This window comes from Stegodyphus dumicola, chromosome X2 (assembly GCF_044657685.1).
Source record: "Stegodyphus dumicola isolate Sdum_Otavi_A_Nest chromosome X2, ASM4465768v1".
Classification (NCBI taxonomy): Eukaryota; Metazoa; Arthropoda; class Arachnida; order Araneae; family Eresidae; genus Stegodyphus; species Stegodyphus dumicola.
The window spans coordinates 178766343-178782384 of record NC_140781.1 but is presented as its reverse complement, the minus strand read 5'-3'; the positions used below and the strand labels follow the sequence as shown (position 1 = coordinate 178782384).

General features: G+C 34.2%; 1 protein-coding gene across 2 annotated transcripts in view; it reads left to right on the top strand.

The window, feature by feature from the left end:
- Positions 1-16042, top strand: part of LOC118180854 (uncharacterized) — a 117736-nt gene that overhangs the window by 62149 nt on the left and 39545 nt on the right. For both annotated transcript variants that reach the window (XM_085809612.1, XM_085809613.1), the window contains exons 6-7: positions 1746-1858; positions 7104-7259. In XM_085809612.1, the coding sequence (XP_085665738.1) occupies positions 1746-1858; positions 7104-7259 (269 nt within the window). The remainder of the gene's footprint in view (positions 1-1745; positions 1859-7103; positions 7260-16042) is intronic.

Here is a 16042-nt window from a genome sequence, read left to right as displayed (position 1 = left end):
TTCCGAGTTCTGTGAAATTTCATCTCATTGTTTCATACTAGGTTAGCAATCATGTCCAGATGTGCTCAATGCTATTGTCACTGTTAAAACCCATGTAATTTGGGGGAATAAATTTTCAGCATCTTGAGCAATGATTTTACTCGGAAAATATGTAGTCGTTATCGCTTATGATAATGCAAATACCACGGTCAGCACTGCAAAAAAAGTTGTAGTTTTTATTATAGAAGTTCAGCCTTATGTATATCTCCGAAAATTAGGTCTGTTCTGGACTGTTAAATAGCTTTTAGTGAAAGTGTACTTTCTTTAGGAAAGCTTAAAATATAAAAATTTTCAAATTATGCCAAGCTGTGTGTGGAACTAAACCTCACAAAATTTTGAAACATGGGAGTACTCTTCTGATTTTTGCTTTTATATTTTACTGACAGGATAATTGAGAAATTTAAAGCTTTAGAGCATTTCTTTTTCTGAAGGAAATGCTAATTTTCTTATTCACAGTTTTTTTAACATTAAGTTTCAGATGGAAGATCATTTATGTACACTTTTCAGCAAAACAATTCCATCATTTTGTTTCTTATAATGTTAACAAGAATCCTGATGAAATTCATAGCTGTTTTCATAGACTTAATGGTACCTGTAAAGTTAAGGCTGTATCACTGCACTTCTGCAGCTGTATAGTTTTTGTTGATCATGCCAAGCTTTTATCCTGTCAAAGGGCACTCAAACTTCAATTAGAGTGCACGTTTCATCCAGGGGGACTAAGTCAAGCAAATTAGGACATTATGCGAGGTGGTCATCTTGGTTTTGAAACAAGTGACAAATGAACAATGATGCATGTGCAAGAGTGTTACGAAGGAAGATCCAGTATTTATTTTTTGAATCCTGGGCCCTTTTTCTGCACATTTTCTTGCAGCACAATCAATTTCAAGAACTTCGAGAATATACTTGTTTATTGTTCATGCCTGTGATTGAAATTCCTGAACAGTATACTTGATGTCATAATATGAGTAATATGATTGAAAGGAAGGTTGAGTGATGTGTTTTATATGCCTTGTAAATGATTATATTGGAGATAAAATCGTGTTATGTACAGGCATTTGATATAATGTGATTCTCATAGGTGTTGTGTGTACTGTTGGGGTGATTTTCTGATGAATGACCTAATTGTTAAAATCTGTTAATATACATAATGTTTAATTATTTTCCTGACAGCAGTCAGTTCTATTTTACATTCTTTATTTTTGCAGTATTTATTAATTGGAAAATTGATATGATATGCTTTATTAGTTTTTTTTGGGGGGGAGCCACATTGTACATTCTTTGTTAGGAAAGTACTTATAATGTCTAGCTAATCATGCACCATTTGGTTGCATGAATCCATCTATTTTACAGAGAAGTAATGCATTGAATTTGATCACGTATAAGGTTGTCTTTCATATTTATTGCCAGAAATAGAATTTTCTTGCTTATAGTTTAACTGTTTCATTGGCATTTCTTTGTTTAAAAGACTGTATTTTTAAAATTCTCTGTTTAAGTTACTTATAATAATGTTTATTCTGCTATGCTAATATTTATTCTGAGAATTAAAAGAAAAATCTAGTCTTTTAAACAAAGAAATGTTATACTTAATATAATACTTATAATGATGTTTATTCTGCTATGCTGCATATAGCAGAATAAACATTAAACATTATTTTAAATAACTTAAACAGAAAAAAAAAATACCATTGTGTTTGATTGGATTGCAGGAGAAGATCCACTATCATATGGTTATGGTGGCACAGGGAAAATATCAACTAACTGCCAATTCAAGGATTATGGTTCACCATTTATGGCTGGTGATTGTATTTTGGCAGCAGTGGTAAGTTAATTATAGTGCTCTTTAAATGTCATTCCTTATGAAACTGTAACACAAAGTATTGTAACTTTTTAAAAATATTAGCTAAGTCAGAAAAGCTTATTTAAAATTGTATCAAGCTATTCCAGATGATAAAAGTATGACATGCAGTGCATTTCAACTGAAACTTTCTCAGAAAATTTGATACTGCTGCTATGCTAAACTCATTTTATATACTTCTATTATGAAGGCTTTTTAACTTCTTTAGAATGTGTGGCTATTAATTATGATGACTTTTATACCGGGAATTTTGGTCTGTGTAAATTACATTTCATTTGAAATGTACTCTTTTAATACTTTTCCTGCCATTTATGGAGGTTGTGTTGATAGTTATTGCCAGGACATAGACATAGATTGCACCCATATGCCGACTTATAAGAAATATGATTTAAAAATAACTTTGTGTATAACTGGGGTTGCTAAGCCTTTAATCATGGATGCATCAGCTCGTGATTAGCTCTAGAGGTAAAATTATTTCTCCTATGCCACAATAGCTGCTTGCATGTGGCATTATTTTTATATGAAACTGTATCACAAAAATGAATTTATAGCAAACTACAATGATGGCACACCTTTGTTTAAGACATTCGCTCAGGACAGCAGGGAGTCAAATCGTCCCACAGGACGAGTTTTGCATCTCTAGGCCTAACTTTAAGGGAAAAAATCGCCCCCTCAAAAAGACCTAACATTGTAATTTTTTGTACTATTTTAGATTATTACTTAAGCTATCATACATGTTAAAATTAGCATTTAATCATCTTTTTCCTTTACTTTATATGAAAATATATTATTTAAAAAATTGCTTACTTTGAGAAACAATTTTCGTAAGTTGTTCCAAAGTTTTAATTAACAAAGTACAGTAATAAACATTAAAACTTATTAAAAATACTAGAAAGGCTATTTACAAGAAGTAACGGAACTTTCATGGGAAGTGGAAGGCAGACACTCAAAGAGCTCAGACTGACAAATTGTCCATATGAGAATCACTTGGAACATTGCTAATTTAGAAAATGAATCATCATTCTCATCCCTGTCACTGATTTACCCTGCGAGTATGTCCTTCCTCTGATAAATAATGCTTGTTCGACATACTAAACTGAAGGCGAAGCTTTCCGAAATAAATAAGGAAGTATGCGAAATATAAGCAATAAAAGCAACACGAAGTATAGCAGAACCCCACATATTAACCCTGAAACACTCTACATACTAGCAAAAAAAGATATGGGATGCAAATGTTTATATCGCACGGCAAGTAAAAGAGCAGATGGGCAGAATGTAATCAAACTGAACATCAGGATCCTAAAGCTGTTCAGTTCAAAAGTAAAGGGCAACAGGATGCCATCTAGTGGTATTTAAAAGATATTTCAGCTTAAAATGCATATAAACATCTGTAGTCCTGTACCTCTGTTTTCTAGTGATGCATGGGTGGAGTGCCCAGCTATAAGAGACGTTCATAGGAAATACGTGTATAGGATACATGTCCGGAAAGAATCGATGTTCACTTTTTATGAAAAGAAAAGCCAGAAATATGATTCTGATCTGGTGATTGTTGCTAGGACTAGAGGAAAAGAAACCTACAGCTTCATGGATAAATCCGTTTTATTCTGATGGAAAGAAATTTTGAAAACCTGCTATTATAATATCCTAAAGAAATGTTCTTTAGCACGTTTCTGAAGCAAGCAGCAGTAGCCGCCAATTCATGGAGATGTTGGTTTCTTCTGTTTAGTTTGTGTTTCATTGTTCAAGAACTTATCTGTTTGATTTTGATCAATTGGAAACTAAATCTGCATCTTGGCAGTTCACTAAATTTAATGAAGACTATTCATTTAGTATTTCATAGTAAAGCACTAGCTGAAGAAATTTTCAGCGTTGTGCTAAAGAATTAAAACTCACTTTAACCCTAATTTATCCTTTGGTACACTAAATGCCCTTTTTGTGCAGAAGTGAAATTAATTGCTTATTGTTTATTATCAGAGTAAAGCTTAGCCATGAAGTTAGCTGTAGCAAAACATGCAACAGATTTGGGAAAATGTATTTTAACTTTTTTTAATGTTGTTTCTTCTGCAAAATTGTAGGTCATGTTTTTTATGTAATGTAACATCCAGTTTATGCTATTGAATCCTGTCCCACCAATGTCGGGCATGCTTAAGTGTTACAATCATAATTCATTTAAGTATTACCAATGGCCCTTCTCAAATGTTGTCTATAAAATGGGGAGGGAATTTTAAGCCATTAACCCTCTGAATGGCTTGACTGGCTTTATCCAGTCATTATATTTTTTTGGCACTTCATATATATTCACTTATAATTTAAGATATTTTGCTTTCTTTAATAATGTAAATGTCATCTTAATTAATGTAAGTTTTATGAAAATAAATACTAAAATAAGTAATTTTACAAATTTAGCAAAAAAATGCCATTTAAATACAATCTAAAACTAACAATCTAACAGATCTTAAAAAAAAAAAAATTAAAAAAAAAAAAATGCTGCTGAAGCGTGTTAATGTAATGTGATTATTATGCATTGCTGTAAGTTTATCAGAGTTCGTTGTAGATTTTGAGAAATATATTCTGCTCCAAAATTCTACTACGTTTTAGAATATTCAGCTATAACCTGCCATATTTTAAAAACAAGACTCTTCTTGATTTGAAGCAAAAATAAGATTTTAGTAATACTTAGAAGACAGCAAAATTTTTTTTAATTGTAAGAATGCAAATGTCTGTACATAGTTACATAAAACTGAAAAAAGAAAATGTAATGATTTATTTCAATTATCATCTTGAATAGGTAATAAAAATTTTTCCGAAAACCAATTTAAAACAAATTTTTTAAAGGAAAACGTCTTTATTTATTGTCTGACGTGTCTTTTGATTCTGAATCTTAAAGCGCTATGAATCAAAATGAGTTCCTAAAATGTTCTTTCACGCAAAGAAATTTTTTAGAGTGGATGCAGTAGATTGAATTTTGTGAAGAAGGTGGCAGAGTTGCCAACTCTCCCGATTTAGGCGGGAGACTCCCGCCAACCCGATTTACAATATATTTCTCCCGACGTTTTCTTATTCTTAAAATTTCTCACAATTTTTATGGAACTTGGCTTAATACTTTGTTATATGAACAAAAATAAAGTGATTTTGGACGTCTGAAAAGCAATTGAATTTTCTCTAGATTATATCTAAAACAAAACCTTGCGAATTAGATAACTTCTGCTTTGTGAGTGAGAGCATATATGTATCCAGAAACGTCGTTCTCCAGTTCTCCAATGGGCATTGTGCTCCACTGCGTGTCATCTGGCATATATTAGCCAATGAGGACAAAGCAAGCTGTTATTTGGATGTTCTTTAGTTAATTCGGTCGTTTTGTCCTGAGTTGTGTGAGTACACGGAAAATATTTTTAGAAATTATCATCTTTTGTTATGTCTGCGAGAAAGGTGAAATACTTGTGTACGTTTCAAAAATCGTACATAGTTGACTTTCATTCCATTATTTCCTCAAGGAAAAATAAGTTTGCAATGTGTACTGCCTGTCGTTGCGATTTTTCGATTTTGCATGGTGGAAGGGCGGATGTTCTCAAACATGTGTGTACACAAAAACACAAGGACAATATGAGTTGTTTTGAAAAAAATGAAAAACATGTTTGAAGCATCTTGGTATTTGTGACTTTCCATAACTAAAGGGTCATTTTTTTCCTATTATCAACATTTTAACAAGTAAAGCGGTGAGACATTCTCGACTTAGCTCAATGACACTGGTTAGTTTTTAAAGCTAGGACTCTTGGAAGTATAACTTTAAAGAGAAGATTGATCAATGTTCAAAATGTCTTTTAATTCATAGCTATCTATTTTTGTGGATAAATTCTTGAACCACTCTTCAACCAACTGAGCAGGAACACTTTTTGATTCTCCATTTATTGCATGCTGCAGTTTAAATTTGTGCAGCCGTCCAGTTAAAAAGCTAGCTTCCTTCACAATCACTTGAAATGCTCTAAATTTTTTTCAGTTAATATGGTGACATTCATTGGAATGTTGGATGCATGACCCTGAATGAAATAGTTTAGCAAAATGGTTTTGACTTAGGCATCTTTTCATCTTGAACATGTAATTTCTTTGAAGCTGACTATCTACAATTTTCTGCTCTTTCTTCAACTTTTTTTCTGTCATAAGCAGCTGTTTTTTGTATTGTCACCATAATATCCAAGTTCTTTACTGCCTTAATTTTCATCAAACCAGTGCTTTCAACAGTTTCTTTTAAAATTTGAATTTTATTTTTTAATTAGTGCATTTCTGTTTCATGACATTTTGTAGAAGTTTACCAAGTTTACTTAACACCACAACCTGTTCAAAAAGGGGGAGGAGTATCTATTTTTCCTTTCAGGTAACCCTCTGTTTATTAGCTGGTTTTCAGCTTCTGTACCAGATTGTAATGGCTCGTGTCTGTTTCCTTCTTTTATGGTGGGAGTGTGAAATGCAAAACCAGTGCTATAAGTAAAACAAAAGAACAATGTATAACTGAAATTTTACTTTTAAGATAAATAAATCTGACTCAAGATCAACATGAAATGAGGTATAAATGTAAAAGACATATAAACGAGAATCATGTAAATGGCTCTCCACTGTATAATGTGTATATAATATTGCCATCTGAAAAAGAACTTCTGGACAAAGCACTAGGCATGCTTGCAAATTATGCTACTCAAATGAAAGAGAATGTTTTAAAACATTAAATTGTAAATAATTTTTTGTAATAAAGCATGTTTCTGCATTAATTTTATCATAGTTTAATAGTCTTATTATATCCTGTGAAATATCTGTACAAATGCCTACTAACTTTAAGCACTCGATGAAGTGGCAGGATCAGAATTTTTGCTCAGTGAAGACCATTGTACGATTAGGTTTGATTTTCACATAAACAGGCTGATTGAATAGGCATTTTTACGGCTGTCTTTGCAATATGAATTTTTCGTTTACCAGAGAAAATACTTTTATAAAGACATTCATAACAAAATCTTTGTTAAATCATGCAGGTCTAAAAGATAGTACTGAAAGATGATTTACTCTTTAACACTTAGACGTAATTAATAATTTCCACTTTGTTTTTCATTGCCTGTAAAGTATTCCTAGATCATGTTATATAAAAACTGCTGATTCATAAATGTATTTCTCTTATATTCTATTGATTTTTCTTACTTTTTTTTTTTTTTTTTTTTTTAAGAATATGGACTCTGACCCTATCCAGATAGGATTTGCAAAGAATGGAAAATTTTTAGGCTGGGCTTACAAAGTCAATAAAAGTGAGCTGCAAGGAAAGGCATTGTTTCCACATGTATTGACAAAAAACTGTGAATTTGATGTAAATTTTGGACAAAAGGTAAGTTTGAAGTTTTTATTTTTTTATTTAATGTCTGCATACATATCTGCATGTTTTAATACCAAAAATCAGAAATTTTTTGAAAAATCTGTGCACTCATCTTTCTGCTACTCGTATAACTCTTCTGTATAAGGCATCATTAATAATTTAAAAGGGTATGTTCAGGCATTGAGGAAACATCTGAAGGAGATATAAATTCAGTTGGATTAATTACTGGTGCTGGTAATTATGAGTGATATGATATGTGCTGAACATTTAGTAACACTCATTCTAATGCATAAGTTGCTATGAGCAATCATATTTCATGTCAAATAGTTGCTAAATTAATTTAAACTTTTACTAGTTTAAATATATTGAAAAGTTAGATTAAAAAGTTCTTTTAAAAAATGCTTTTTAATCAGTTCTAATTTGAAAGGTAAATATGTCATGTTCAATAGCAGTACCATGGGAGTTGCATATGGAAGATAAATTATTTTGAAAAACTACTGTACTGCGGGTCAATCTAAGCTGAGAACACTGGATATGTTAAAAAGTGTATGCGTCCACCAAAGAATATAGTTCTACCTTTTCAAGAAGTAATATTGTAAAAATTACACTGTGAAATATGAATACTGCTGAACAAAGAGAATGTAAGGGGGGAAATGTGTGAAACATACATTTTCATTCGCACAGTAGAACAAACGATGAATGATTTAAGACTTGCATACAGTGGTCAATTTTGATTCTACTGAATGCTGGAGGCATAGATATCAGAGAGATAAAAAGATATCATTCACAGGGCAGAGCAGTTTATTATTATGCTGATGAAACTTGTGTAAATTTTGGGCATTCTGGAACATACAAAACTGTAAAAAGTGCAAAGAGAGTCTTTTTAAGCGGTCTTTCAAGGTTTAATCACACCCGAGACGCGATTACCATGGGAAAGTGAGTTCAGAATATTGTGAAAACTGGTTTGACAAAAAAATTACTGCCTAACCTACAACTGAACAAAGTAATTGTGCTGGGTAATGCATCACGGCATTTTGTCTAAAACCATTTCTTCTTCAGCAGACATTCAGCTCTGGTTGACAGAAAAAAATATTCCTTTGGAAGCTATGTTGAAAGCAAACTTTTAGTTCTCGTTTCTAAGGTTCGAAAACAATTTGAATTGCATCGTATTAGTGCTATAGGCTGCTGAAGACGGAAATACTGTGCTCCATTTACAACCATGTCATCGTGAAGTGAACCCAATTGAACTCGTATGGAGTAGTGTGAAAAGATATGTAGCATCCGAAAACAGAACTTTTAAAAACAACGAAGTCCATAAATTGATTGAGAAAGGAATTGGTTTGGTGATTCCTATGCAATGGGCTAAATATGTGAGGCATGAAATAGAAGAGAAAATGGGAAACTAAATTGTCTGGTGGAGAACACCGCTGAGTGCGGGAAATTTAATATTGACTAGTCGGATAGCTTAGATTCTTAAAATGATAATCTTAGCAGAATTGAATGCCTTAGTTAAAAGGCTCTTTTCAGGGCCACAAATTAAAAATGCAAGGCTATTTTCAAGTTCTTAAATTAAAAAAAGGCAGAACTATAAAGTTATAAATAACATTATGAATATAAGCTAACATCCCTTGGAAAATATTATACGAAAGTGTCCCATCAGTAGCCGAATGGTTAAGCTCGCTGAATGCTGGTTTGAATCCAGGCGAACGGGCTGGATTCATGCTCAGTTTTCATGGTTTTTCCCATGTGTATTGTGATCACATCTTAGTGAGCTCATGTGTGCTTTGCCATATTCAAATTACCTAACCTAACCAATGCGGAAGTACTGATGAGAAAGTAGAAGTAGCAAGGGTTTCTGTCTAAAGGATGAAATGTCTTTTTGGAGACTTTATTAGGGTAAAGGACTTCTTTTATATTATAATACACTGAGATACTCCCATACAGTTCAGAGCTTACAGTCATTACATTACAGTTTACTTTTTTATTAATTTTTTAGTTCTGATGAACATTTATGCATTGTTATAACTAACAAAAGACATTTCTAATGTTATATTTTTAATTAATTGGTGTAAGATTATTTGTTTGTTAATTTTTCTGTTTCTTTTACAATTTTAAAGTTTTTAATATTTTTCTAGCATCATGAAATTTTTAATGGTGAACTCTTTAGTCGTTAGACTGTAATCTGATCTCAGTTTCCAGTATTTTATTTATTTTATTTTTGATTTTGTACAGTAATAAAAAAAATAGGATAAAACATACTGTAAGAGGGTGATTGTCTGGGCATGATTGGAAGAGTATGTCTTATGAGACAATACAGGAATAAAAATATTATGATGTCTGCTACAAAATATAGTTTTTAAATAATCGCAAATTAACATCTTTTTTGTATACTTTGTACAGAAAATGAAAATCTACATTTTTCCCTGGTTCACTGTTTTGAAAGCAACAAACTGCATAAACTCTTAAAAATTAAGAGAAAATAACTTACTACTAGATTTTCTAAATTTATATGTTTTACTTTTAACTAACCGTAACAGTCTTGGGGGGGGGAATTAACCCGAAATACAAGGAACACATACATATACTGTTTTAAGTAATGATTTGGGTTTTAAATGCCATTTAATTCACATGCGTCACATTTAGATAATTGGCAAGAAGTCACCAAATGAGTAGCGAATTGGAGGAATTGAATTTACGCGAGCGGTTTGGTGCATATAACTTGAAGAATGGGTGAAAAGCCATAAAAAGGTCGTTCTCAAGTTAGCATGCCTTGAAGTATAAGATATTCCTGAAATTGGTGTGCAAATTTAGGAAGTAAAATTTATAAATTTCCTTTAAAAATACTGTAAATAATTATGAGGCAAATTGAAATCACGAAAGTTAAAACACATATTCATTGAATGAACATATAGGAGGTTCATATAAATTAGAAGTGCATCAGATCCTGAATGCTAATAACTGCAAAAATTGCAACAAGTTTTATACCTAATTTATTAATTAGATTAATGTTGGGCATAGCTTTAACCCCTTCGCGCCGGGTAGCGCAAACACGCACTTATCGCGGAGGCCGGCAATGTCTTATGCGAGCGTCTGTCCAGGGCCGGGGGCTTTTTTGCTATTAAGCCTAAATCAATGAAATTTCCGAAGTATCAACGCATTGTTTAATAATGCTCTATAGAGTATTTAAACGGCTTATGCTTTATAAATATTTTTATATATGTAATTTAATTACCTTATTTCTTGTTTAAATGCATATTTTACACATTTTATTTTCATTACTCACCATTTTATGACTTTTAACATTATACATCTGAAAACTAAATACACTGGTGTGCAAAAATTAAGGACGAAATCGAAAAATTAGCATATCAGCTGAACGAAGAGGCAGAGCGGACAGAAAGACCAATCAGGAGATTAAGTAAGGTGATGTACGGTAGCACATGCACAGATATGCAGGTAGACGTAATGGGGTAGTGTCTGAGTAGTATAAAGCATGTTCTTGGTGTAAGATCAGTATTTCTGGCAAAGAGAGTGCACGCCGTATAGCAGTTAAAATCACACCGAGTTGCTGCCTCAGCGAGAAATGGCAAATAATTTCTTGAGAAATGCCGAATAATTACCCGATTTTACCCGAGATCGAATCATTGGGAAGTTGGAGGAAGGCCGCAGTGCGACAAGTGTGGCTGCAGAGCTCGGAATTGCTCACAGCATCGTTTCACGACTTTGAAGACAATTTCAAACTACAGGAACAGCTATCCGGGGGTTTAGTAGTGGTCGTCCACGAGGAACCACATCTGCAGATGACCTGATATTGCCTTACGGGCCAGAAGAAACGGGCGGCAGACAGTGGGAGAAATCGCTAGACACACGACACAGGCGACTGGATGACCGATATCACATTTTACCGTGGCCAGAAGACTGCACGGTGGTGGTCTGTTTGCACGATGCCCTGTACGGTGTGTACCTCTAACGCCTGCCCATCGAAGAAGGCGGTCTCTGTGGTGCCAGGAACACCGGAATTGGAGAGACAATGAATGGGGATGAGTACTCTTTACGGATGAGAGCAGATTCAGTCTGAGTAGCGATTCTCATCGCATACTCATCTGGAGAGAGCGGGGAAGCCGCAATCATCCCTCGAGCATCATTGAAAGGGACAGGTATGGAGGTGGCGGTGTTCTCGTTTGGGGAGGCATCATGCTTGGTAGTCGTACAGACCTTCACATCTTCGACGCAGGTTCAGTCAACGGGACCCGTTATTGTAACGAGATTCTTCTTCCATATGTGCGTCTTTTTACAGGCACTGTGGGTCCGCAGTTCCTTTTCATGGACGACAATGCGCCATGTCATCGCACAGTAGCTGCCAAACAGCTCTTAGGGAGTGAGGATATTGAACGTATGAATTGGCCTGCACGATCTCCGGATCTCAATCCCATCGAGCATGTATGGGATTTTCTAGGCAGACGCTTGGCAGCTCGTACCTTACCACCAGTAACGATTCCGGAGCTTCGATTGGCGCTGCAAGATGAATGGGAAGCAGTGCCTCAACAACTCATTGACACTCTCATTCTCAGCATGGGCAGACGCTGTGAAACCTGCCTAGCAGTCAGGGGAGATCATATCTCCTATTAAAGACCGGGTGTTTCTTGCTGGACACCCATCACAGGGATGTTTCGGCCTTCAGTCGCATTGCGCTCCATGCTACTTTTTCAATAAAGCTTCTTTTTATCGCTCTGATTTCTCTTTTAGTAAGTGTTGCTTACATTACTCATGTCCTTACGTATTGGGGATCTTACGGTATTGAATGTGTTGATTTGGAAAGCTTTTGTACAAAGTTATATTGAAAAAACCATCTCATCCTTAATTTTTGCACATTAGTGTATATTACTTAAAATTCTCTTTTCGTTTGAAAAAAGGGATCTACGCACAGTCCTACATTACATTCCTTGCACTCGTAATAACTCATTTGCCGTTTTGGAGGATTTTTCTGGGAATGTGAACAAACAAAGCATCGTCGCCTCATTTTCTTATCAGTCTCTTCTGAACAAAGTTTTGGAAAATGTGATAGTGATACTATGTAACGTAGTATCCTAGTGATACGTTACATAGTATGACTATCACTACTATCAGAATCTGTTTCAGAATCAATATCTGAAATATTTTGCATCATTTCTGATATTTCATGCTCTGTTAAACATTTTCGACCCTTCAGCATTGCAACGGTAAAAACAGAAAGAATTCACGTCTAACAAGATCTAATTATTTTCTAAATAATGAACTGCAAAGCAAAATACCCAATGCTTTAGCAAAAATAAAACTTCTCTACTTACAATAAACAACTACCACGTGTGAATTTAAAGAGACGTCATAAAGCACGCCATTCGGAAAGATTTATTCCCCCTTTTGTTTATATAATCAAAAACACGTGTATGTGAGTCATGCTTCTCTCATTTCGAATAGAAGGTCTAATGTACATGTATCTGAAACCATATGGATATAACAGTGCCATCTTGTGGCAGAAATTATAGTTTTTAAAACGTTCCAGGACACTGGCACAAATATGTGACAGTCAGGGCTGAACGGGAAAGTGCTCTAGCATGCTTGCGTATCGGCCGGGAAGTTAGTGGTTGCTGGCACGTAGACGTGACAGTCGGCGCGAAGGGGTTAAGCTAAACGAATCTTGTTCTCTTTGGGAGCATAAATTAACAAGCTCTAAAAGACTGAGAAATTATCTACATTTCTTAATCACAACAAAGTCGGAGAGTGTAAAAAAACTCTTTATTCACTCAATATAATGCACAGAGGGTTCGTAGCGGTCCTTATAAGTGCTTATAAGTCCGTATATTTGAAAATAAAATATAAAGGCCGTTATAGGTGCTTACTTTTTATTTAAAGCCCTTATTTTTTTGTTTTTTGTGCTTTTTTTTTAATGAACGTGCTATTGTTCCCGGTACCAAAGCCAAAACTAAATAAACAAATTTTCTTCCTAATATGGAATGTCAGATGGTGAGTCATACTCCCGAAATAGCTTTTCCCCCTTTCTCTGCATTAACATAACCTTTGGTGTGCACGAAGAGTACAGACAGGTGGCTGTCATTCTATTGGTCAAAGAATTGCGAAAGCAGTAGAAAATTCCGTTACATTCGGCATTCTTTTCCTCCCACCCAAATACTACACACGTTTGAATTTCTATTGAGATCTTAAAAATTTGCATTCTCGTTCTGCTTGGTCAGTTCATATTCGTGTTTATTGTGATCGTTATGCTTATATTATAGAGCATATGTATGAATGTTTATAATAACGTAAATGCAGTAACTTCTGAAGTATAGTAAACTTCCAAAAATGGTTGTGTTTTAACACAGATTAGCTTTCTAAGGAATAATATTCGGAATGGCTTAAATAAAGGGAAAGTAATCGAATAGTCAAAATAATTTCATTTTTTTGGCCAATACATTATACAGTACGAAGGTTGAGAGGTTTTCCCTTTCTCCGCAAAATCCCTAATATTGAAACTGTTACAGTTCGCTGCAAAACAAGCAACGAACCTTTTTTTGGGGGGGGTCACTTTCCAATCTGATTTGAATAGAACTAAAAGTTCTGCGGTCTACCAACCCAAGCGAAGAATGATTCTATTCCGGAAATTTAACGCAGTCGGTTGAAAATTAGAATGAAGAACACCCCAGTCATTTAGTTCTTTTTTCTCCCAATACCGGCAGTTGTTGATTCCGATTGCGTAATATCACGTAGGGAAGAATTATGGCGCACGTATTGCGCAGTAATGTTTGCGATAATTTGCAGAGATAATTAATTTTTATGTTCAGTCCGAGATTTGTTTATGAGCACTTAAAAGAGTTTTACTGTGCTTGCTAAGTGGAATATTTTTTAATTCCGTTGGTTTATTTTTATATGATGCACATATTGAAATGTCAAAAGCATTTATTTAGCGGGAAAATCTAAAGAGCAGCTACAGTCTACCCCCCCCCCACTCCGCTTCTTCAAGTTACGCTCGACTGTCCGAATATTCACCAATTTCCAAGTATGCGGGTTAATTAAGCTTTTACTGTTAAAGATGACTGCACGAAGCAAATTTCTGTCTTCTGATTACAGAAATGTTCCTCTTTTTTACTTAAATTACTTTGCTTGCAATATCTGTTAAGAGAAAACTGATATACAGTGAAAATTAGAAAATGTTCAGAATTTAAATTAATTAAATATCAATATGAGTTGGAAAATAAATTGTGTTTATTATTAGGTTCCAAGCGAATACAATAAATATGCCTTATTATTATTTATTTTCTGTATTTTGAACTGAAATTTCATCATTAAATCTTGTAATATAGCTTAGTTCTTCATAGTTTTTTCCCCTCTCATTGTAAACTAGTTCTGTAAATTGAACTATTATTTAAAATTAAAAACAAAAAAAAGTAATTATTTTCCATGGTTGAGGTAATACTTATTCTCTCTTAATAAGTACTTCATTTCTCATATTTTAAATTACAAGTATTAATTTTTAAGGTTATGCAGTTGTGTATGATGTAATTAGGCAGGTGCTTATTTTTTTTTTCTTAAAATGTGCTTTGAAAGTGCTTATAGGTGCTTATGTTTTTAACTAAAATGTGGCTATGAACCCTGGCACAAATGACTGCACTTGGGCTTACATAAAGCCAACACTTTGGCTTAACTCAAAACAGGTAATGATGAACTAAAAATATAAATAAATTTAGCATAATGGCTCATAGGATAATTTAATGTGCAAGAAGGTTGTGACTGATAGAAGGCGGTGGAAACAAGCCCAATTTCTTAAAGCACTCATTGCGACAGCACTTGAATCGCTAGTAACTGAAAATAGCTACATAGCCTTCAAGCAGGCATAACATGTTCTCTGTAACTGAAGTCACCTTCCAAAACCTTTCCTTAAATAGCACTTCTTTCTACCTCATTCTAAATTTAAATATACAAAAAAGATGCTCTTAAGAACCTCGTTCTGGAACTTTTATTCAATTTCCTATCTAAAAGTTTCAGAGCAAACTTTTTACAATAACATGAAATTTTATAAGTCTAAAAAAATTTATTTTTGTGTGTGTTTACAAAAAGATCTGGATTCTTTTTCACAAGGTACAACTTTTCAGCAGCTTGCAGCCTCTGGAAGAAAAAGGCTTTAGAAAAAAAAAAAAAAATAAAAAAAATAACCACTTTAGGTAAAACTAGCAGCCAGTCCTGGATATAAAATAAAACTGAACATTACTAAAGTAAAAATAAAATTGCACTTTTCTTTCTAAGCTTTTAAAGGCTTCCATTCCCCTTGTCACAAAGTCATTCCACATAGGGTAGGTCTTTGTTTGTCAAACTCAAGACCATAGCCAGTGCTGATTCCCCCCCTCATCCACTGTATTTTGCTTCACGGAGGGCCTTCATGGAATCTCGGCTCCCCCCCTCAGAGTTGAGGGCTTTCTGTTCCGCTTGCTTCGGTGGCGTAGAGTTCCCCCGTAGACCCTCCCTTCCATAGCTCAGGCATTCAAGAATGTTGGACTTTCCTTGGAGTCTGAGGCTTATTCAGCTAGCTACTTGTTCCTTAGCCATCCTGATGTTGGTACCTATCCACTGCTGGAACTTTTCACCAGAGTTTTTGTGTAATTTGGTTCACCTTTGGTAGTTTTCGTCAACTTCTGGATTCATTGCATTTTAACATCTTGGTCTTTCTTGTTTCTGTTTGCTTCCTATGTTTATTTTACTTGGTCCTCTATATTCGCAGTTGTCTTTTTCCAGAGGGCATTTGTACTTAAATAATTGCCTGCTTG